This window comes from Lepidochelys kempii, chromosome 3 (assembly GCF_965140285.1).
Source record: "Lepidochelys kempii isolate rLepKem1 chromosome 3, rLepKem1.hap1, whole genome shotgun sequence".
In the NCBI taxonomy this organism is placed as follows: domain Eukaryota; kingdom Metazoa; phylum Chordata; order Testudines; family Cheloniidae; genus Lepidochelys; species Lepidochelys kempii.
Genome location: NC_136382.1, coordinates 97,463,345 through 97,488,138, shown reverse-complemented (window position 1 = coordinate 97,488,138; position 24,794 = coordinate 97,463,345). Strand labels below are relative to the sequence as shown.

Here is a 24,794-nt window from a genome sequence, read left to right as displayed (position 1 = left end):
CAGCTTTCTATCCACCTTATAGTCCATTCATCCAATCCATACTTTAACTGGCTGGCAAGAATACTGTGGGAGACCATATCAAAAGCTTTGCTAAAGTCAAGATATATCACGTTCACTGCTTTCTCCATACCCACAGAGCCAGTTGCCTTCTATGAGGAGATAATCAGGTTGGTCAGGCATAACTTGCCCTTAGTAAATCCATGTTGACTGTTCCTGATCACCTTCCTCTCCTCCAAGTGCTTCAAAATGGATTCCTTGAGAAATCCATGATTTTTCCACGGACTGAGGTGAGGCTGACCAGTCTCTGGTTCCCCGGATTCTCCTTCTTCCCTTTTTTTTAAAAATAGGCACTATATTTGCCTTTTTCCAATCGTCCGGGACCTCCCCCAATCACCACAAGTTTTCAGAGATAATGGCCAATGGCTCTGCAATCACATCAGCCAACTTCCTCAGCAACCTTGGATGCATTAGATCTGGCACCATGGACTTGTGCAAGTCCAGCTTTTCTAAATAGTCCTTAACCTGTTATTTCACCACTGAGGGCTGCTCACCTCCTCCACATACTGTGCTGCCCAGTGGAGCAGTCTGGGAGATGACCTTGTCTGTGAAGACCGAGGCAAAAAAAGCATTGAGTACATTAGCTTTTTCCAAATCCTCTGTCACTAGGTTGCCTCCCCCATTCAGTAAGGGTCCCACATTTTCCCTGACCTTCTTGTTGCTAACATAGCTGTAGAAATTCTTCTTGTTACACTTTGCATCCCTTGCTAGCTGCAACTCCTGTTGTGCCTTGGCCTTCCTGATTACACCCCTCCATGCTTAAGCAATATTTTTATACTCCTCCCTAGTCATCTGTCCAAGTTTCCACTTCTTGTAAGCTTCCTTTTTTGTGTTTAAGCTCACCGAAGATTTCTCTGTTAAGCCAAACTGGTCGCCTGCCATATTTGCTAGTCTTTCTGCACATTGGGATGGTTTGTTCCTGCGTCCTCAATAAGGCTTCTTTAAAATACAGCCAGCTCTCCTGGACTCCTTTCCCCCTCATATTAGCCTCCCAGGGGATCCTGCCCATCAGTTCCCTGAGGGAGTCAAAGTCTGCTTTTCTGAAGTCCAGGGTCCATATGCTGCTGCTCTCCTTTCTTCCTTTTCTTTGGATCCTGATCTTGACCATTTCATGGTCACTGCTGCCCAGGTTGCCACCCACTTCTATTTCCCCTACCAATTCTTCCCTGTTTGTGAGCAGCAGGTCAAGAGGAGCACAGCCCCTAGTTGGTTCCTCCAGCACTTGCACCAGGAAGTTGTCCCCAACGCTCTCCAAAAACTTCCTGGGTAGTCTGTGCACCGCTGTATTGCTCTCCCAGCAGATGTCAGGGTGATTGAAGTCCCCCACGAGAACCAGGGCCTGTGATCTGAAAACTTCTTCTGTTAGCCATCCAAAGAAAGCCTCGTCTACCTCATTCTCCTGGTCTAATGGTCTATAGCAGATGCCTTCCATGACAGCACCCTTGTCACTCTCGCCTCTAAACTTAACCCAGAGACTCTCAACAGGCTTTTCTCCGGTTTCATATTGGAGCTCTGAGCAATCATACCACTCTCTTACATACAGTGCAACTCCCCCTCCTTTTTTCCCCCGCCTGTCCTTCCTGAAGAGTTAATACCCATCCATGACTGTGCTCCAGTCATGTGAGTTACCCCACCAAGTTTCTGTTATTCCAGTCACATCATAGGTCCTTGACTGTGCCAGGACTTCCAATTCTTCCTGCTTGTTTCCCAGGTTGCCTGCGTTCGTGTACAGGTGCCTAAGATAACTAGCTGATTGCCCTACTTCCTCAATATGAATCAGGAGGCTTCCCATCTTGTACCCTCCTCTTTTTGTGTTTCCTCCTGGTATTCCACTTCCGCACTTACCACCAAATGTGGCTGGCTGGCTCAGTGGCTCAAGCCTGGTTGACCTCACAGCTAACAGACCGGCATTGTACAGAAGGGGAATTCCTGAAAAAATTCAAAGCCATTTGGCTGACTTTTTAGAAGTCTATGATTAATGTAGACTCTGAAGTTAGGTATGTGGCTTCTGCTCCCCTCCTTTTATTCTAATCCTCTTTACTTACGCTGTGTATTATGGTGAATCTGGTATTTTGGTATATTTGTTGAATTTGGAAAAATTACTAAAATATATAACACTTAAACAGATGGATCACTTTGTCACATAACCTGAGCTGCATTGGATTTGAAGATGGAAGTCTTTAAATCTCTTTACCAATTACTGATACTCATCCCTCTAATTCTGCAATTCTCAAAATTCCTCTCTTCAAAGTATAAGAACTAGCTATGATTATTAGTACCTAGCTTTTCTGAAGTGCTTTTCAGCAGTAGATCTCGAAGCACTTTACAGAGAAGGTCAGGATCATTATCTCCATTTTACAGATGGGGAAACTGAGACACAGAGCAGTGAAGTGACTTGCCCAAGGTCACCCAGGCCAGTGGCCAAGCCAGTAATAGAACTGAGGTCTCCCAAGCCCAAGTGCAGTGCTTTATCTGCTAAGATACACTTCCTCCCATTAGCAATACAAATCTCTTTTCCTAGATCTCTTCAGGGCAAAATCTGTATCTTCCTGTTAAGGATGTAAAAGGTTAACCAGTTAATTGGTAAGCATAGTCTCACCAGTTAACCATCTTAACCATTAACTCCCACACCGGTCAGCCCGGCAGCCCTGCACCAGCCGGAGAGGTCTTAGCCGCGCAGCCCGGCTGGAGCAGGCCCAGCTGCAGCACCTGGCCGGCACAGTGCCACCTGGCCAGAGCGGGCCCAGCCACGCCACCTGGCTGGAGCAGCTGCACCAGCCAGATGGGCCCCAGCCACTTAAATGGTTAACCATTTAATGATATTTTTAAATCATTTAAACAGTTAACTTTTTAAACAGTGTTTACATCCCTACTTTCTATAATGTTTGTACAGTGCCCAACACAAACAGGCCCCAATGCTTATCAGGGTCTCTGAGTGCTACCATAGTAAAACTAATTACAGATGTCCAATGAACAATTTTTTTGCTAGATCAATTTGAAACAGCAATTTTCTTAGCCAAAGAAACCAAGAACTTGGTCAACAAAAGAAAAAAAGTTTATCCCCAATTTTCATGCACCCACAACTGTAACAATATTCAAGCACATTTTTATCATCAAGATCAGCTAATTCACTCTTAAAAATATATTCTTTTTAACCAACCATATAGCCAAATCCCTTTGGATCTGTCCAGTTGATTAGTCACATCTTAAACCAATGATAACATGCAAGACCATTTTCCATAATAAATAAAATAATTATTTACTAAAATCCAGTTTTTATTCTGTGTATCCTTTTCTGGCATAGACACAGTATTACATACAGAGTGATGTATTAAAATTCATATGACAACCAACAGAGGATAGTAAAGAAGCTGGTGAGGCTCCTACCTTGTCTTGAGATTTTGCTTCTGGGACAGGAGTCAGGAAAATGAAAGGCCTTTGGGGAAACTTCATTTGGTCTTTATTAATGAGTTTAAAAAAAAGAGGAAGATGAACCCACAAAGAAACTAAACCAAGATGGGGCTTTGGGATTTCAAACTCTGCTCCAATTCATATAAATACAGCCCATTTCCCATGGTTTCTCAAGCCCACTCTACCTTGTTGCTCTTTTGTACTTTATAAACAGATTTCACTAACCTCTCACAAGAGGCATGATAATCATTAGGACAACTGCCTAATGTGGCCTGCATTGTGCAGGAGGTCAGACTAGATGATCATAATGGTCCCTTCTGACCTAAATATCTATGAATCTATGAAACTGAGGTTGTTAAGGCCAGAGTATGCCTAGCAGAGGTTGGGGTCAGCTGTTGCCACTTACAGGGCTCCTGTAAGAGGGTGAGTAATTTCACTGGCTGCTTAAAGGTGTTTTTTTTTCTTTCCCCACCTCATCCCGCTCTCTTTGTTCTGGAGAAGAAATTCTTTGGGAACTATATGGCAGAGAACAGGGTTTCTTGCAAATGCAGTCCCTTCGTATATTTTGTGGGGGGATCATTGGTTGCAGCAAAGCAAACATCCCACCCAAGTCCACTACAAGGCCATTGCCTCAGGGCACAATTTATTGTTTGAACACAAAAGATATAAATAATGCAACTCAACTGATCAATGCTAGCTACAGTCCCCAAAGGCCAGTGGCGGATTATTGTATGGGCCAGTGGGGCCCATGCCCAGGGCCCCTGGGCAATTTGAGGGCCCCAGAGGTCTGGCCAGAACTCTAGCCGTGCCCTCTGCTCCTCCTCTTCCTCTTGAGGCCCTGCCTCCAGTCCAGCCGGCAGCCTGTGGAGGTGGTGTCTGGTGAGCAATGCATAGTCCCCCCCTAACCCCTGGCTGAGCACTGCTCGGGCCAGGCCAGGGGCAGGGCCTTGGGGACAAGGGGAGGAGCAGGGGGCAGGCCCCAATGGTGTGGGTGTTCTTTGTGCCCAGGACCTCAATATATCTTAATCCACTTCTGCCAAAGGCATTTGCCTTGCCTCTGCTAGCCAGTAGAAAAGAGAATATTCCTCTGCCATTTGGGCCCAGCTTCCACTTCCTTCTATATTCCACCCAACCATGTGATAGGCAGGGATCCCTTAACCCTTTCCAGTCTTCTGTTGCTTCACTTTGGCACAAAGTCCACAACTGTGGACCCACATTCTACCAAAGCCCCAGCTGAGCCTATCCACCCCCAAATTACACTATGTTGTCTCAAGTTCTAAATGAAGCCACATGTGGAATTGGGTATTTAATGTCTTTAACAATGAATATTCTTGACGCTGTGGTCAGTATCAGAACTTGGGCATGAACACTATTGTATGCTGCAAAAGTATTTTACAGTGCACTCCTCCACTCAAACTTCCTGCCCCCTCCAAATATGACGGAACAAGTATCTGGTATCTAAAAAAATAATAATAAAAAAAAATGGGGATGGGGGCCCAAACACCCAGATTGGCAAAATCTTAAAACAAGAAATGGTTACATTTCCTGTCTCTGTCCAGACTGAGAAAGAGGATGTAGCATTTCATGGTAAAAAAGATTGCCATGGAGTATATTGCCTGCACTTTTTATACGGTCTATTTGGCCTTTATGGGGCATGGACTATGAGGTATTTTTCCATCTATAATGTATATTATTCTAACTGCATATAGCAACAGCAGGCCAATAACCACTAGCAGGAGCGAGGCACACACACAACACGCAAGCTACTGTAATAGCCAACACAAGAGTTTTGTCCATATCCAGAAGTCAGTAATCTGATATTGCATTACCTCTCATCTTTAAGATAGAAAATATCCATCATCATAGACTAGGAATTTAATTTCTAGAGGAATAAAAAAAAAAGGGGGAAAACTTTGAAAATAATCTGTTCATATGCTGGAGGTACCCTATTGGTTGTCCTCTCTTCATGTGCTGATGAGCTGTATCCTGTGAGAAAGGCTAAGACAGACCCACTGAAATGTTGTGACATGTTTATCTTCACCTTGTCACAGCTCTGCCGAGTGATGGAACAGGTTCTGAATGGCTTATTCTCTCTGCAGAAACTAGTGTCAACACTGCTCTAGATTTCAGAGTTGGCAAAACTTGCCCAAAGGTGATATGGAAGAGCAAGAAGTCTCAAATGACATTTCAATTCTCATGTCATGCTTTCAGCAGGAGTGCCACCAATAAGATTAAGTTAAAAATAAAAACCAATTTAGGAGACTGTTCAGAAAATTATTTTGCTTCGATCAGTGCGATGGGCTTGTAAGGTAGAAGAGGAACCCATTATAGACATTCACTGGAGTAATAAGAACTGTTTACCTATTTTAGTTGCAATGTTTGTGGTGTTCGGAGGATACCGCAGCTCAGCAGATGAATTCATCTTTCTTGACATTAGCACTCACAGACATGCAGTGTTTTCTTTGGAAAACCCATTGTGCCTGTCTTTTTTTGGTGAGCAAGATCTCGAAGACAAGCTTTGAAGATAACCACTATAATAAAGGATTAATTCTCCTAGTCTCCTGAGTCTTGACCTGTTTGCTCTAGTTCTACACAAAACATAAGAGTAAAGAGAGTCTCCCATACTGATCACAGGTTTGAATGATTGAAACCAATGGTGCAGATTACAGCTTTTCAACTTTTCCCTGGAGACAGTGATTATTCAGTGGCCAGAAATATTTAAGTTATTTTCATCAAAAAATTAGTTTGCGTGTTGCTTGTGTGATTGTTTACATGACTTAAAAATGTGCAATATGGTGTGCATGTTTACATCATAGACCAGCATGAACTCCTTTGCTAAATTACAGATCAGTCATTCATTCTTTCACCTATGCTCAGAACAGTCACAAGGGTCATCCGTTCCTCCTAGTTAGAAGATTTGTACACATTACCTAATAGCATTACACTTTTGGACAAGTTTCTTTAAAGCTGCTACTTTTAATGTTTACATTGCTAACATTTTGGTGAAAATTAACTACATGAACATTAAAAGATACTACAATACAGCCAATATAAAAGGGCTTGTTTTATGCTTCTTTACAACTATGAAAGGTTTGGTTGCTCCAGTCTCTTGGCACAGAGAAAATTCTAATGGATAATGCCACTGTTAGCTGGTTGTGGTCAATCCCAGAGAGGAAGGATGATGTAGTGTTCTGGGCACTAGCCTGGACCTTGGAAGACCTTCAACCCTCTACTCCACCACAGACATCCTGCCTGGCCTTAGACAAACCCTGTGCCTCAATTCCCCAGCTATAAACTGGGGATACCTACCTACCTCACAGGGATATTGTGAGAATAAATACATTAAAGAATGTGAGATGCTCAGATACCATGGTAAGAGGGGCCATATGTATCTAATATACATAGGTAACCCCCCTGAAGTGCTAGAGGGCAAGGAGCTCTCTGCCACCATCGACTAGGGAAAGTATGGCTGCAGAGAGAGCTTCATTTGCAAAAGTGACACTTTAGGAGCCATCATAACTGAACACAAACTCAGGACTGGTTGGGCCAGACCCAGTGAGTTAGGTGCCTATTTACTTTCATTGAGAATTAGGGTGTTATGCTTAGGGTGTTATGCATATCCTCCTAGGTACCCATCTGCATTTTAGGCATCTAAATTTCTGTGAAAATCTGTCCCTTAAAAAATTGTGGTTTAAAATTCTTAAAAACCACAAAATGTTGTATGTGATTAAAAGAAAAACCCTGAAATTTTAGAAGTATCACTTAAGGAAACACAAACATACCAGATCCCCATGAACCAAAACTGTATAAAGTATCATGGGAAACAGTGCACCACTGTAGTCCTGGAAGGTGACAGCATTTGTGAACTAAATGGACAGCTCTCTTTTGTTAGGTATACATTTCAAAGGGACACGTGATTCTCGTAGGTGGATGAAGGAAGAATCAAAGGGAAGATTACAAATTCTTCCCTCTATTATTCTTGTAGAGTCAAATGAATTTAAAATTCTTCATATTAAACTAAAATGATATAAGTAGTAAAGGCCTAGATATTTTCTTTTAAATTTCACTGCTTTGTCATGTAGTTAGGTTCAAGCCCTCAATACTATTACTTGTCAATTAGGGTCTTATCTTGGACAAAGGACATCCAATATTGTCTTAAAGCTAAGTACTGTTCTCTGGTGGAATGGGAGTCATGCATGCACAACTGAATACCCTTAGAGTTTCGTGCTATATGTTCTTGTATCCTAATATGGCAATCTAGGTGTTACAATTAGATAGAAAGGTAAGGCAGCATATTATGGCACATTTTCCATATTGGAACCAGTGGACTTCAGCCAAATCAACATGTATTAATCTTTGATTTTTCTAAGGTTGTTAAAACAATGTAGCTTTTAAAAAGCATGTACAGATGGGAAAGTGTTATGAAGTACTAAATGCCAAATTTAGACCTCATTATAGCCTAATAATGTAAACACATGGGCTGTGGCAGGTGTAACCAAAGACATAATCTGGAAATAATGGGGTTGCACAGGTCTCATTGAGCATACAATTTAGCCTGAAAAGTTCTTACAACTGGTGATGAACCATGAGATGGAAATAACCTAGCTGGACTGTCAGAGTCCAGGGGAGGTTGCAGAGCAAGCAGTTAAGGGAAAAAAATATTTTAACTTGCAAACCAAGCACATTTGATAAGGAAATCGGTGAGACAGTGACAACTATGGAGCCCCGCTATGTTGAATCTCGACTGAGTTTCCTCTCTCCTGAAGTCATTGATTGCCCTCAGCCCCGGCCTTCCCCTTTTTGTCTCCACAGTGCTACCCCCTACCTCAATACACCATGGGTGGGGATGGGCAGGGGGTCAGGCTCTCTATTTCCCAGTCCCTTTAGAGTCGCTGGGCCAGGCAAGGAATGGAATCGGGCATCTTCCTCCAGCCTTCTCAACAGCCAGAGGAAAAAAACCCACCAGTGGTGGCCAGGAGAGACTCTTCCTTACACACATATGTCCAGCTGGAAGAGGGTGTGCCAGGGAGCTGGAAAAGCGTTGCAAGGAGTCCATCTCCAGGTACAGGTTAGGCAGCTCTTTGCTGCATTTGGTGCTAGCAGTGGAAGCCTGAAGACAAAGAATATAGCTTCCTATAAAGTTCCACCTGGAATGCTGAGGAGTCTCACACCAAGGTCTATTTCCTTTGCAAGTATCCAAGCTTCTCAACTGCCACATTTGTGAGCTGCTTTTATCTTTAATCCTTCTTATGCTCACACACAGAACTCTAGGCAGCTCAGGAATTCTGGCTGAGCAGCTTGCAGTTCCTGCCCCTGTCTGAGGAGCTGCTCTCCTACCTTCCTGAACATGCTTCTGTGCTCTGAGCAGCTGCAGAGCAGGGGATCCCTGCACAGGCACCCAGAGCAGCCTTTCCCTTCCAACCCTATTACAGTGCACTAACGTAGGGGAGGAATCTGCCTGGGCCAGGGTGCTGTGCCATCCCATCCCAGGGAATAAAAGGCCCTTTCTCTGACAGAACAAGGGTCTGTGGGTGTTCGTCACAGGCAGGACTTGCCGAGATTTATAGTAATGAGTTTTCCCTGACTCACCCCTAGAGGACACTCAGCGTGGATAAGGAATGCTGAAGAGAAACACACTGAGCAGGGTCCTAACAAGCTTGAAAGCTTTCCTAAAAGCTCCCTTAGAGGGAAGGGGAAATGATGTAGGCAACTTGCCAGAGGTTGGTCTGCCCAACTGAAAGAAACTAACTTAATTACTGGTCACAGTAGGAGTACTTACAGCGGCTAACTCCAAAGGCAGAAAACCTGGACAGTAAGGGGAGCAGGCAACAAAGCATCAGCTACCCCTGGAACTGCTGGAGGGAGCTAGGTACCCAACAGTCAGGACTGGTGAAGATCCTGTGGCTTAAAGAAATCACAATCCTAAAACCTCAGAGTTGCCACATTAAGAGAATCATTTTCAGAGTAGAACCAGGCTTTAAAATGCAGCTTCCATGTTCACGCACACAGTAGTTGGCACAAGGTATAAAAACACCTTCCAGCATTACACAAGTTAAATCAGCACCTCACCGTGCAAATTACAGGCACCGCCTGCAAAAGGGGGCTAAGCAGAAGATTAAGGCTGTCCCTGTTTTTGTAGTCCATGATCTTTCCACACATAGTTGGAATTCCCAAGCCCATGGAAAAGACAGAGCTAACAACTGTGTGATTACAAAGTTATATTTTGCTTATTTATTTTCCCTCTGAAGATAAGAACAGTTGATGTCACAGTTGTGGGGCCTCAGCAATCCACTGCCAGGATTTGTTGTTTGAGGCTTTCAACTATCCAGTTTAATCCAAATTAGTAGGAGCTTCAGAACAGGATTTTGGCAACGTCACAGCTAGAAAGATTTTTGTCATTAATTCTGCCAAGTATATAAGAAAATACAAAAAAGGGGGGTGGGGAGAATAAAGATTCTTGGCACAAGTGTTTTCTTTTTAAATAAAAAAACAAATGAAAATCCAGATTTAATTAAGGAATGTTCCATATTTTTGCCTACCCCATAATTATTATGAAATGGCACAAAAAATCTATTAGATGGTTATATAATTTAATTTAAAAAGGGGGAAATTTTCTAAATTTTAAAGAGGAGGAAAAATAGTTTGAGTTTTTTTCCCCCAGTTCCCTTCCCTTAACAGTGATGTAGGCCTGGGTCATTTCTGGCAGGTCATTTCCTGCAGCAAACAGAAGTAGTTTATCAAGTTCAAACTGTGGCTTGTTAGGATTGCTTCACAGAACTCCACTATTCGGAAACAAAACAACCATATAGAACTCGTAGAGTAGATAAAAACCCAATCTACTCTGTGTGGAGCTATCATTCAGGCAGACTCAACTGACCTACAAGTAGGCTTGGCAAATTTCCACTTTTTAAATAATTTCAATGGATAATAGCTATGTTTAACATAAGACCATAAGAATGGCTATACTGGGTCAGACCAAAGGTCCATCTAGCCCAGTATCCTGTCTTCCATCACTGGACGATGCCAGGTGCCCCAGAGGGAATGAACAGAACAGGTAATCATCAAGTGATCCATCCCTCGTCACCCATTCCCAGCTTCTGGCAAACAGAAACTAGGGACGCCATCCCTGCCCATCCTAGCTCATAGCAGTTAAGCATTTTTCTATATTTATTAATTGAAATGTTGACAGTTGCACAAAATTATGGGTTTTAAGCTTTTTTCTGATTAATACTATTTTCAGGTATGGGAAATTGTGGGGAGGAGGTAGGACAATGGGAGAGGGGTTAGACAATTATTTAATGACAGTAGACATTGATCAAAAAATTAAAGCTTTATAGCCATTACAACACAAATTGTCAACATTACATGTCAAAATATACAAACTAAATAGCCTTAAATCAGTTTTCAAGCAGCATATTTCTTATTGTACCTATCTGTACATTTCAATTAGCATCAATGGAAATACTTTTTCATCAGTGTGTGTCTCTATGGCAAAAGCTGATGTTTATCAACATTTATTGATAAAAAAAATCTAATCCTTCCAAGCCTATCTACAAGCCATTGTCATTATCAACTGCTTTAAGTGACATGGCTGACCAGATCCATTGTGTTAATAAACAGAAATGATCTACTTTCAAATAATTAATAGCAAGTAACTTTAATGCACCATCAATTTCACCAGCAGCTCTCCTTAACATGTGTCACCTTGCATCCTCATTGGCCAGTCATACACCTGTCCTTCTGAGACCTGTGAAGAGGAAAGATTTGAAAGGTAACACAATGCTCCGAGGCTCTTGAAATTACAGTGTTGAATTTCAGAGCTACTGGTTCAGTTTCTCCTAGGGACAGGGATTGTTTAATACAAATGTCTTCTCCCTCTTTAAAAACACACGCACAAATTCCTTCATTTTACAAACTACATTCTAGAATAAACTAGGAGAGCAAGAGAGCAGGAACCAATTCAGGGAAGTATCTCCCCAAGCCTGTGAACATAGTAAGAAATAAATGTAACAAGACCCAGTGACCCAAGGAGAAGGGTTTGTGTTGGTTTATTTTTTTTTGGGGGGGGGGGAGGATTTCTACCCTCTATTCCGAAACATGCAATAGCTACTTCCAATGGCAATAGGGACTAGAGAAGGCTGAAGTTTTTCCAAATTTTGAGTTTCAGAATTTCTTTTTAATTTGATCCCCCTTCCCCCCCCAATTTCATCTTTTTTTGTTTGTTTGTTTTTAAGTCTGGCAGTAGGGGTAGGGTGAGAGGTTGACCAGCTGTAGAACTTGTCTAATATTACTGCCAGTTTTGAACAGCCACTACTTTCAAAAACATCCTGCAATCTTTTTATTTTTATCAGCTGTAGTAGGGATAGAAGTGGGTATCCTACATGGTAGAGATCATGATGTTAGCTCTGACTGTGTGTATCCACAGTCTGTGCCTTATTACCATATAGACCATATTGTACTTACCTAGCACCTCTCACCTCAGGATCTCAAGGCTTCTTTACAGACATTAAGCCCTTACACACCCCTATGAAGTAGGCACTAAACCCAAATTACATATGAGTAAACTGGGGCCAGAGAAGCGACTTTGCTTGAGATCACACTAGTTCCTGTCAGAGATAGAAACAGAACTCAATACAGGAGACTGCATAAATATGGACATCTAAATGCCCTTCCAAATTACTTGGAATTACCCAAGTAATTCTCAAAAAGAAGGAGTCTAACAAATTTATCTGAGCATAAGCTTTCGTGAGCTACAGGTCACTTCATCGGATGCATTCAGTGGAAAATTCTTTATATGTACGCAAAGGTTATTTTGACCTTTGCTAAGAATCTGTAGTAACTCAAATCCACTAACCAAAGTATTTTCAAGCTGAATGAATACTTCCCATGCTGAATTTATCCACCATATTTATTTCACAAATCCATCCAGTAGATGATAATAAGAATTGCAGATGCCTTTTGTTCCTTTTGATACTAATATTTATAGGCTTAATCCTGCTCCCAATGAAGTCAATAGCAAAAACTCCATTCTCTTCAGTGGGGGCATCTGGCCCCAGGTTTGGAGTGAATCTCAAAACAGAATGATGAGGAATTTGCTAAGAGCAGTTACCCTGGCACTGGGTAGCTGCCCTATTCTATTCAGAGAAAAAAACCTATTCTGGGGCAGAAGTACTACACTGATGGGAAGATTATGATTGGTATTCCTGTTCATTTGCTCTCAACTGTGCATTAATGGACGTGTGCTTGCATTGCGACTGATACCTCACTTCTGTGGGAATGTATCAGTCCCACTAAAATACATATTTCTTAATGAAAACCAGAGATATGTTTAAGTAACTCTAAGGTTTGGACATACATGAACAACCACCAGTGTCACGCTGTCAGGAGTGGCTCACGACCATGAGTGCGCCTACTTCAGGGCAGACTGTCAAAAACAGGGCAGACACCCCAAACTGGTGGTGTGTTCTTTAATTAGATTTCACCAAGCCAGTAACAAATGTGAACTCCTTGATCATTATGAGAGTCTTACTAGGAAGCCATAGACAGTCCCCTTAGACTCTCCAATCTATCTTGCCAGCCAAACTAGATTTAGTGATAAATGGTCACGTACACCAAAAATCATACCACATTCAGGTTGCTTCCAGTCCCAAGAGACCAAACATGTACCCCAAATCAACTGGTATCCTTGATCTTACATCAAAGACAATGCCTGTAGCCAATACTGTAATAAACTATCTAAAGGTTTATTAACAAGGAAAAAGGAATAAGAGTTATTTACAGATTAAAGCCAGCAAACATACATACACACACACACACACACACACACACAGAGTTACCATCTAAACCCTAAGAGCGAAAGAATTGTAGTGATCTGTCAATTCAAAAAGTGTCTTTCACGGTGGATTTAGGAGGCAGCCTCTGAGGATCTCTGGCTTCAGTTTACCGTCTCTGGTCCTTCAAAGTTCAAACAGCCAAGAAAATGGAAAAATTTCTTGTGGCTTTGCTTTGCTTCATTTGCTTCATTCATTTTCAAAGCCCACAGGATGAGCTTCCCTGCATGTAGCATTTCCAGGTGCAATAGAGCCGTTAACCAATCCTTTGTTTTGTGAAGTTCCTTGATGGTTCATCTGATTTTGATAGTCCTTCTAGATGGGGGGAAGGAGGGACGATTTCCATGCCTCAGTTCACAAGTTCAGAGCAGTTTCAAAGTTATAAAGCAAGAAACATACATTATTTCTTATAGCAGGGAATACAGACATTACAAGTGAGAATAATGCATGCAGCAATTTACAGGCATTTCACAGAGGCTAAAGACTAAATCCATTCTTAGAAGACTCATACTTATTTTGAGTAAAACTAATATACAGGTGAACTGGTCTGGTCTCCAGCTATAAATTTGTCGGTTCTTAGTTAATGCCTGCAGCCTGGGCAAGAACTGGCACCTGGCCTGCCAGCATCACAGCCAGATCCATCTGAAGTATGGCAGACGGGCAACTCAGAGCCGAACACCTACAATGGAGGAGGAGAAGGAGGAGAGAGGTGGTCCTCACATCACATATACCCAAAGCTGAAGTTAGCTCAGGCCACAAATGCCCTATATAGGGGAAATGCTCAGCCCTGCTGTGGTTGGTTACAGTTAGAGCTGAGAACCACAAAAAATACCCCCAAAGTTGTTTGCTTCAAACCAAAATGGAATTTTTTTTTCAGTTTCATTTCATTTGGGGCCAGTTTTGGATGTTTTCACCCTTTTTTCTTTTTGGCTTCCAAGTGCCCCAAGTCTCATTCTCAGATTTGCTCCCATGTTTACTGTCTCCACCTTCCTAAACTCCCCAGTACTCACGTCCCTCTCCCTGAAGTGCCCATCTTACGTCTTTTACAAACCAGCCAACTCCCATGGACTTATCTCCAGCACGACAGTGGCAGGAAAAGGAAGAGCGGCTACAGGTGGTGTTCCTTGGCAGCAGGTCAGTTCCGTTCCTGCTAGACTAGACTCTTACTCCTCCCCAGCTTCTGAGCTTCTCAGAAAGGAGGCAACAGCATAGCCGTGAAGGGAACTAACCCAGCTGCAGTGTGGCCCTGCTGAAAGGACATTGCTGCAGATTCCTGATGACTGAGCGCAGCAGCTGCTCACTTACTGGCAGGGGGAGGAAAGTTTGATGAGCACTACTGCATAAAAGCAATAGCCTCAGACTGAACACTTCCCCCTCCTGTCCCTCAACTGCCCTGGCAGGACCAGTGTTGTTCCTGATAAGTGGTGGGGAGGGGGCATTATGTAGGGTTTAGTATGTTCACCTGTGACACACACACCTCAAGCTCATAATCCACAGGTTACGAAAAAGCCCTGGGCATAGAGAAAATAACCACTAGTGAGGGGGTGGGGGAGAAGAGAGACTAAGAGCAGTAAGATCTCTTTCCATAATAGCCAGTGTGGAAGCAGAAAAACAGAAAAAGGAGGATCTGGGGTAGATGTCTTAATCAATTTAAGGATAGAGTGAAAGGTAACCCTAATCATGTGAGAGTTGTAAGAGATGCTGTTTTCGCCTTGCTTTTAGTTTATAAGGATAAAATGCTGACTTAAGCAGAAGCCTTAAAATAAAGTAGCGTCTCGAGGGAATTTGCATAAACAAAGAATAATTGTTAGCCGTTGATGTATGTAACAGGAAAGTATAAATACTTGTCTTACACTGCTTGTAGGGGGAGGAACTGCCTAAGGTCAGGGGACCACCTGTCCAACTGCAGCTTCCCTTTCAATTGCTCGTAGTAAACGGTCTCTGACTTGTTGCTAACAAACGCAGAGCGAGAACTCGTTTTCTTCCACACCAGCATTCACTAGTTCTCTGTACAGGTCCATTCTGTGAGGATGTTGGCCCTTCTCTTAAAGCAATGTTTCTCAACTTATTCAGATTGGTTACCCCTTATTCAAAGACAAAAGTTTTCACAATCCCCTTACATTTACTATAAGAGACTAATAAAGGTGCATCAATGATAAGGCAGGAAACTAACTGGAATCTGAGGAAGAGAGATGGGATAGAGTCAGCTTGGGTGGAGGATGTCAAAAACCTCTGCTATTAATGGCTGATTCCTCCAAGGAAGGACAATCCATCCATCTATAATGGAGAGGAGACCCCAGTCCACAAACTTGAAAGGATCCTTCATTACAGAAAGCATGGCAGCTGCATCACAGCATTCACTCCGTCAAAACAGCAGCATCCATACATTGGGTACATAATTGGAGAGTCTGCTACAGGGATGTCAGATAAGGAAAAAAATTGACCAAAGAGCTTAGACAATTGAGGCTGCTCCTAAGAGACAACAGTTGGTACAGAGATGCTTCTTTAGCTGACTTTTTAAATTTTGTACTATTCTGAAACAGTGGATGTAACACCAGGGCCAAAATTCCACTTGTACTTTCAGTTGGAATGTGGTACTCTTCAGTTACTTAACGTGATGTGTTAACTGCTTGCCTCATTTCAGGGCAACTGCACCTGTACTTCCCCTCAGTGGCCCAGCAAGGGCCCCCACTCTCAGGCCTCCAGCCATTGCCTTTCTCGGGTAGAGCCCCCATCTCACCCTTCTCCCAGCGTATTGCCAGGCTGCACAGTTCCCTTCACTGTGTTATTCCCAGCAGGACAGCCTGCCCAAGGTGTAATTGCTACAGTTATAAGTTACCACACAGTTTTCTCTGCAAGCCGACTTTATGTTGAAGGTAAAAGCACTACAGAGAAAAACCATGTTAAAAACCAACAGAAGAACCTACATACATGCTCATAAACTTACCGGACACCATCCTAACTCTAACATGGGGCTGCTCTCTGGCAGAAGCAGTCCTTCAACACCCCACCCACAGGGTTTCCTTTGCGGTAACAAGTTCATCATAGCTTCTGCTCAGAACAGGCACCCAATCTTAGATGGTGACACAGGTGCTGGAACCAGCTTAAAACCAGGTTATTAATCCAAAAATCATCTTTTTCTGTTAGTCCCTGGAGAATTCAATTTGAATTAGTATATGAAAACCTCTCCAGGCAGATGGCTTTAAAGGGCTGATAGAGAAAGTACCTCCTTCCACTAGAGAAGGCACATACTATGCAATAACAACAACTGCATTTTAAATACAGTGTACCCCAAAGGTATTAACCCTAATTCAATAAGGTCTGACTTAACTCTTCATTGAGTTACCTTAATTCCACAAAATTTCCTCAGGATATTACCAGTCTGTCACACGCTAAATGGATGCTACAGGTCATTCTTTTGGGACAAGTGGAGGAGACACTAAAAGCGCTCTCTCGCATATATGGGGCCTGATTCTCCACTGACCTCATATCTTGTACAGCTATTTATCATGTCTTCCCAGTGTAACTTTCATCATGAAGATACCAGTAAGTTCTAAATGTATCAGATCATTTAGACCAGCAAATACATCACAGTATCTACCTATGAAGAGGAAACACTAAGTTATTTAAATTTTAAAATAAAGACTAAATACCAAATGTTGTTGCTAAAATTAAAGCCATTTTAGTTACTTAAAGACAACTTTTCAAAGCAGTAAATTTTTGGTGCAATACTTTAAAATGGCCAATTCAAATTTTGTTTAAAAAAAAACTTCTAGACAAGTTTTTTTTTTGTTTTTTTTTTTTACTACTAGTTCAGCTGTTATGGCACACTTTGAGACTTTAAAACACAGTAGTTTATAATGGAAACACTGAAAATAAATCACTACTTTAGAAATTACCCAAACACCAAAAATTATATGTAGAAGATTAGACAAAATTGTCATTGAAAACGTGACCTCTCCCTGCTGGAACTTAGGCTATGTTATACTACAATTTATGTCAGTATAAACTATGTTGTTCCGGGCGGGGTGGGGGGGTGGGGGGGGGCATTGCTGGTGAATAAATCACCCCCTGTACAACACAAGTTACACCAATTAAAGTGCCGGCATGGACAGCACTATGTCGGTGGGAGAGCTTCTCCTGCCAACATAGCTACCGCTGCTCATGGAGCGCAGGGCTGGAGTAGTTAAGCTGACAGGAGCGCTCTGTTGGAGCTACATTAGAAAGCTCACAGCCATGTAGCTACACTGTCACAGCTGCGCTGATGTAAACTCTCCAGTGTAGCCGTGCCCTCAGAATCAAACATAAGGGAAGGTGAAATAAGTCAATGAACCAAAGAGATGCAGACTCTTGCCTGCCTAAGTATCACTGGCTTTTTGGAGGTCACCACTATATGCAGACTATTCTATGACCACAACAGCTTGCAGTAAATTAAGAAATGGGGCTCTATCTACCTGGAACAAATAGATACATTCTATACATAGATACCAATGCCCTGCTGAGGTATATTTGACCACCAAAAGCAAGTAAAGCCATTAATATCCTCCATTAATGTGTCTAGTAGTTTTCAAGCAAGATATTTTCACGATGGATACAATGCAGGTCCAGCAAAGTTTTCCCATTAAGAAATACAACTTTGGTTTCAAAGAGCTGATCAGACTTAATACCATTAAGAAACCATTACCAAATCTTTTGTTGTTCTTACTGCTTTAACTATCAGTTTCTGAATCAAAAATTGCAGACAGTTGGCTTGACCAGCAGTCAAAGTTTAGGAATGCAACAGCAAATCCAAGGTACAGATGAACTTCGGATGTGGACAGGCTTTATGGGGTTTAATAGCCTCTCCAAGCCTTGTCAAGTCCTCAGTTCCTAGAGGCTGTTTTTTTGTTTTGTTTTTTAAACATAGCTGGCCTAGTACATGGCAGTAAGAATTCACATGAGAATCTGTTGCATGCAACACAATTTTAAAAAGTCACAACAAGCTCTGTTGGTTTTTATTGTGTATCAGTTACAAAAAAACAAAACAAATGAAAGCAATATTCCTAATGAGCAAACCTTGATCTCTAGTACGTGTTTCTAAAGCATCCAGATGTTCACAGTTTAAGAAGCCAAACAATACTACTATTTTCTGTAAAAGTTAGTGGTAAAAGAATAATAATAATGGTTTTAGTCAATCATCATTAGTACTTGAAAGTACTAATATAAATTAAATAAGGCTCAAAAAACTTGTACAATAAATCTGCTATAAACAAAGCTAATTAAAAAGAACTGTTCTTAACCTATGTTGTGGTTTTCATTGTGACTTTTTTAAAATTAAAAACAGTATTTGCTTTCTGAAGCATCCAGATGTCTTTACAAAGAAATACAATCTTCATACTTTCCTCATTTTTAATCTGTTCATTTTATTTTTTCTTTACTTCTGGTTGTCTTTTTCTTCCTTGGCAATCCTCTTTGTCACACCACTGAAATACTTCTCACGGAAGGAATTGTGACCCTTGTATAGCAAAGACTGATAATCCAACAAGTGAGAATACTGGTCTTTGTCCTGTATAGCATTAAAAGTACAGAGGTTAGTCCCAAAAGCTCATTCAAAAAATGGCAAATGAAGGTAAATATAGTCAACAAAAAGTCATTCTGAGTTTTTTGTTTTTTTTAAAAATAGTCCAAAGATAACTCAAGTTTCAATCAGAATTTACAGGAACGTTGATAGTCTTCTCCGAATTTCAATATTAAATAGAATTGAGAAATAATTTGCAATGAATAATTGATGTGAGTTTGCAGATATTCTTTGAACAGAAAAGCTAATAGATCATTTCAAGTGTATTCATTATTCAAATCTTCTTGCCCTTTTCCATTCTGTGCATCAATCTTGAACAGTTTGCTGTGAGTATTTGATACCCGATATTTGAAAAGTGAGCCATGATGTTTGATTGCAATTTCTCAGATCGAAACAGCAGCACGCAGCTGTCTCCTGACTGGAGACGTTGGCAGGCACTTTCACCATGATGATTACTCAGACAGCAATTTAAAGTTTGGTTTCTGGAAATGTTGCTACCAGTAACACTTAACCACACAAATATTTGTGAAAGCAAACACAGAAGAGGCACAAGAACGGCCAGAGTGAATTCATAGAAAAATTACAGGTATTGGTGGAAGGGTGGTTGGGCTTTTTGTTTTGTTTTCTGCAGTGTTCACTCAACTATAATGTTAACATTTTGACTGATATCCTTAAAAATTATATACATCTTATGTTATGTTAGCCAAGAATATAGTTTCTTAAGTTGGCATATACATACACATACATATATACAAAATCTCTTGGCCTTAAAAGCCAGTAAATGGCTAAAATGACATTTAATTTAATGTGCGCGCACACACAAATTAAAAGAAATGTCATTTTAGCCATTTACTGGCTTTTAAGGCCAAGAGATTTTGTTCAAAAGGCACATAATTAAGTTTCAAAATGCCTGTCAAATCTATATTATACATTAAAACACATCAACTTTGCTTGGGAATAAACTTGCTGGCTACTTTACACTAACTATAAATGTTAGACTGCCATTAAATTGATCATGCTTGCAGCAAGGCTTGAATTAGTCAAAGAAACCTCAATAAAACAAGAAAATAGTCCAGGAAAGTGTTTCTTCTGTATATACATATGAGGTTTGCTATTGTACTTTACTTTAAAGCAAAGCAGCAAGTTATTCAGTTTATAATTTTCAGTAGAGGTTTATCCCCCACTGCTTTGAAATTAGGGTTTCTCAAGATGATTTTGTCACATAAATGCAAACAGTAAGATGAAAATAATTTAAGGCAACATTTACACTCAACACAATAAAGTCTCCAATCCTTAGTCAATACCATGTGGAGACCATGATGTAGTGGACATTTGTTTTTATTAATATTAAATACCTTGATAGTAATGTGGAACATTTTTCAACACCAGATTGTAAGAAGGTTAAAATAGTCAAATTCAAAGAAGCTTCCCCCATTATGCAAATCTTTTAGGTTCTAAGCCTATAAAGCAATCTACACAATTGGAACTTTGTGACTGCAAGAAATCCCATTGGCTTCAGAGTGCATGACACTTAGAAAAACTACAATGCATATTTTAAAAGACAAACTAAGATCTGTAATACTAGTTTGTGTGTACGGGTACAACTACCCTAGTCTACTAGACACAGTTAAATATATTCCTGTATACGTGCCTATAGTTTGTCTCTACCAGTAAATTCCATTAGCTCAGGCTACCAAAACCAAAAGGTATCTAAGGAAATGTAATGTGAAAACACACAAATAGAGCAGCATTAAACTCCAGGTGCTAACAAGTCTATTTACATACAGAGAAGAGAGAGAAGGAGGAAGATGACATGGGTAAATCCATAAGAGATTAAAGGAAGTAGTCAACCCATTGACCATACATTTTAATTATGGTTTGCTCTCTTCTTAAAGGAAAAAGTCAAACATTGAACTATTCTGAATCCAATAATTTACCAATCAAAATGGACATAATTCTGTAGGGAAGAACTAGAATTGGAATGATCAAAATCAAATTCATTCCTGATTTCAGATTCAGATACTAATATTTAAAACCTATTTTAACATTTCTTTTGTTTTATTAAGACACTCAATAGGCAGGTCAGTGCATTTAGGTTGTCTATTTAATTTTTGCCTAGAACACCAGTGTGACACTGTAAAAAGAAATGACTATGTTTACACTAAGGCATCACCACTGTTCTACAACCACTGATGTTTCACCACTGTTGCACAACTGTGAAAAATCTTATATAAAGTATACCTTGTAAGGTATCATTAAAAAAGATGTAATCTGTTGAACAATGTTATCCTTTTTATATGCATGTATTATCATTGTATATGAAGTTAAGACTCTTTGCTATGTGTTTGTATCTCAAACACGTTGTGTTCCTTGGTAACACCCAGAAGACATATTTACATCAAGATGAGCCAGCCACGTGCTGATGGGCCATTAAGGAGAATCAGCTCTTCCAGTGGGCCCCTCCTTAGGATGCCCCAAAGAGCATATGAATAATGAAGGCCCAGTGACTCAATAGGGTTTGAAGGGCATATGATGCCTGACTCCATATTTGAGACAGTAATTTTCCATGCACATGGACTGGGGATATAAACTGAAGACTGTGACATCTCCTGGCCTCTTTCCTGCTCCACATCTCTGGACTATGATTTCTAACAAAGGGAAGCTTTGAACAAAGGACCAAATATCCCCAATCTTTTGGATGATCGAGAAAGACTTATTGCAAGCTAACAGATTTAACATCACTGCAATTATCCTGATCTACAAACTCTGAAATCAACTGTAATGTATAGGATTCATTTTAACCTTTTAATAACGCTCTTCTCTTTTTTTATTAATAAACATGCATTTACTTAGTTTACTAAAGATTAGAACACTAACTATGGGGCAGCCAACTTTCTAACTGCAGAAAACTGAACAATCTTGCCCTGCCCCCTGCTCTGCCCCTTCTCCGTGGCCCCACCCTGCTCCACCCCTTCTCTGAGGCTCTGCCCTCCACTCACTCCATCCCCCCTCCCTCCATCACTCGCTCTCCCCCACCCTCACTCACTTGCTCATTTTCACAGGGCTGGGGTATGGGAGCGGGGGAGGGCTCCAGCTAGGGGTGTGGGCTCTGGGGTAGTGGTGGGGATGAGGGGATTGGGGTGCAGGAGGAGGCTCTGGACTGGGGCCGAGGGATTCAAAGTGTGGGAGGGGGCTTCAGGATGGGGAAGGTGGTTGGGGTGCGGGAGAGAGTGAGTGAGGGCTCCAGATGGGGGTGTGGGCTTGGGGGCGGGGATGAAGGGTTTGGAGTGCAGGGGGGCTCTGGGTTGGGGTTGAGGCTCTGGGTTGGGGATGCAGGCTCTGGGATGGGACAAGGGGTGAGGTGCATGGGGGGGTTCAGGGCTGGGGCAGGTGGGGCTGACCTCAGGCAGCTCCTGGAAAGTGACAACATGTCCCTCTGATTTCTAGGCGGAGGAGTGGCCAGTGGGTTCCATCTGCTGCCCCCGCCTCGCAGGTGCCCCCCGCCCCCACAGCTCTCATTGGCAATGGTTCCTGGCCAATGGGAGCTGCAGAGCCAGCACTCGGGGTGATGCCTGTGGGTGGGGGCAGTGCACAGGGCCCTCCTGGCCACTTCTCTGCCCAGGAGTCTGAGACACATGTGGGCCCCTTCCCAGGAGCCACACGGAGGTAGAAACGGAGCCTGCCTACCTCACTGCAGCCAACTGGACTTTTAGCAGCCCGGTCAGCTGTGCTGACCGGAGCCACCAGGGTCCCTTTTCGACCAGGCGTTCCGGTCAAAAACCAGATGCCTGGCAACCCTAAGTGTGGTATTTGGTGAGATTCTGAAGTACATATTGACCTGGGGTGAGTGTCTGGTTCACTGCAACTGGAAGAACCAAATAGATGTGATTTCTGGTTTTAATAATCATTTATCACAGAAGTCCGGTTTGTCTGGATGGTGCATGAGGGGCTAGAGCGCCTGAGGAGGCTGTCAGCAGCTTCATAATAACTAGTATAGTAATTTGGAAGCACACATTTGTTACTGGCTTGGTGAAGTCTTATGACAGAATAAACCACCAGTTTGGGGTGCGTGCTCTGTTTTCTGGCAGTCTGACCTGAAATTGGCACTCTTAGCTCTGTCCCATGCTAGGCAGCATGACAACCTGTTATCTAATGGCCAGCTGAATAGGTAGAATCTGAACAGTAGTGATATTTTGACTTTAGGCATATAAAATGACAAATACATGCATGATCTTTTGGAAATAATTTACTCTCTACTATTTTTGCTGGATGTTAGGTAATTACAATGAGCAGAGTATACTGGTTAACTAAAATATGCCTTTTGAATAATGGCTGAAGTCAGCAGGTCTATACAAGCTCTAATCCTGCAGAAGTATCTCTGCCAAAAGGCTCTCTCTGCCTGACAGTAGGTGTGTGGGCCACACTAGTTAATGAAATCTGCAGCACAGCAGATTTCACACAATTAAAGTGTTGGTGTCAAATCCTCTTGTACAATTGAATGGTCAGCTGCAGTTTCCAGATATTGCACCTTTTCTTCCCCTAGCTCCCGCTCTTTAAGCAAAGCAACAGGTTGGGGACAAAAGTTGAACTTTATCATTTGAACTACCACCTTAAAGCTCCCCTTCCTCTCCCTAACATTGCCTATTCCACTGCAATGACATCTTCCACCCCTCTTTTTCTGTTTTGTTCCTCAGATTTGAAATTGGAGAGGAGGGAAAAGAATAGGAAAAGTGTTGTCATTTTGTTTCCTTTGTAACCACTGCCCAAAGTTGGTATTAGAGGTAAAACATTTAACTGGTTACTCTGCACAAGCGGGTGAAGTTCCTCTAGAAGCCATTGCTTTGGGTCAGGTACCAAGAGTGGCCAACTATGAACTATAGACACTAACTTGACAAAAATCTATCACTACTATGATATCAGCTCAGGAAAGCAAGTAACTTTCTCCTTTGTTTGTAAGAGTCAGGTTTCTACCATCCTTTAGCCGACTCTCATTCTCTGATAAGGATTTCTTCCACATCATTGCTATGGACCATGATATATTTATCTTCTGCTCAATAGCACCAATTTTCAACTAAACTGCTGTTTTACATAAACGTTTACCCACATATGGCTTATGATGCATCCTACAATAAATGAAAGCCAGAAAGGCTGATGTCAAAGTGAAAGCCACCTAAGTGCTTACAACTTATTTGATCCTGCAACTTCACATTAGTTTTGCTTATACAGAATAATCTAAAAATGGTGCAATATATTTCTATCATAATAAAACAGGCAGGGGAAGAGAGAAAAGAACTGAAGTTTACAAAGAGCGTTGTTTAGTTTAACAGCTGTGCAGCTATCAAATGTAATGTACAAGCTTATACTGAATCTAGTGGGCCTGAGTTCAGCCTCAGGGTAATTACTCATGTCAGTTTTTTGTTTTAAAAAATCCTCCTACCCTTATCACAGCTTCCCAATGTTCTACATCTGGAACTGGACAGTAGCTACAGAAACCTTTGTACAAATTTTAGACAGCTATAAACATCACCTAGCTGTTCAAACAGGACAAAAGGGTCAAGTCTAGCAACTGATGCTGCTAAATACAGTAGAAAAACTCAACACCAATAAAGACGCCTAGAATGACCATGTGACAAGGAGGTGCTGGAAACCTTCAGCTTTGCAAATCCGTTAACACTTCACTCCCAAGTCTTTTCATGGGCAGTCATTTGTTCAGAATGCACCTTTCAGTCTAGTTCTTGTTCCCATCTTGACATGCAATTCATAGGCACATTTCCCAAGTGTGGTCAACAGCACTCTCCTCTAGAACTCTAGAGATCAGTATTTTTCAGGAGTACAGATTAAAAGTTTCAGAACAAGAACAATCACTAGCAAAATAGATATCAATTACTCTGTAAAGTCACCAGACAGAGAATAGAAGTGAAACAAAGTGGAAGTGAGTA

General features: G+C 41.6%; 1 protein-coding gene across 8 annotated transcripts in view; it reads right to left on the bottom strand.

Annotated features, from left to right (window-relative positions):
* Positions 1-10,783: 10,783 nt before the first annotated feature.
* TRMT11 (tRNA methyltransferase 11) overlaps positions 10,784-24,794 on the bottom strand; it is a 63,721-nt gene continuing 49,710 nt past the window's right edge. For 6 of the 8 annotated variants that reach the window (XM_073337235.2, XM_073337237.2, XM_073337239.2 and 3 more), the window contains one exon: positions 10,784-18,843. In XM_073337235.2, coding sequence (XP_073193336.2) covers positions 18,712-18,843 — 132 coding nt within the window. In that variant the 3' untranslated portion in view covers positions 10,784-18,711. The remainder of the gene's footprint in view (positions 18,844-24,794) is intronic. The other 2 variants (XR_012158046.2, XM_073337236.2) reach the window with 2 other exon arrangements.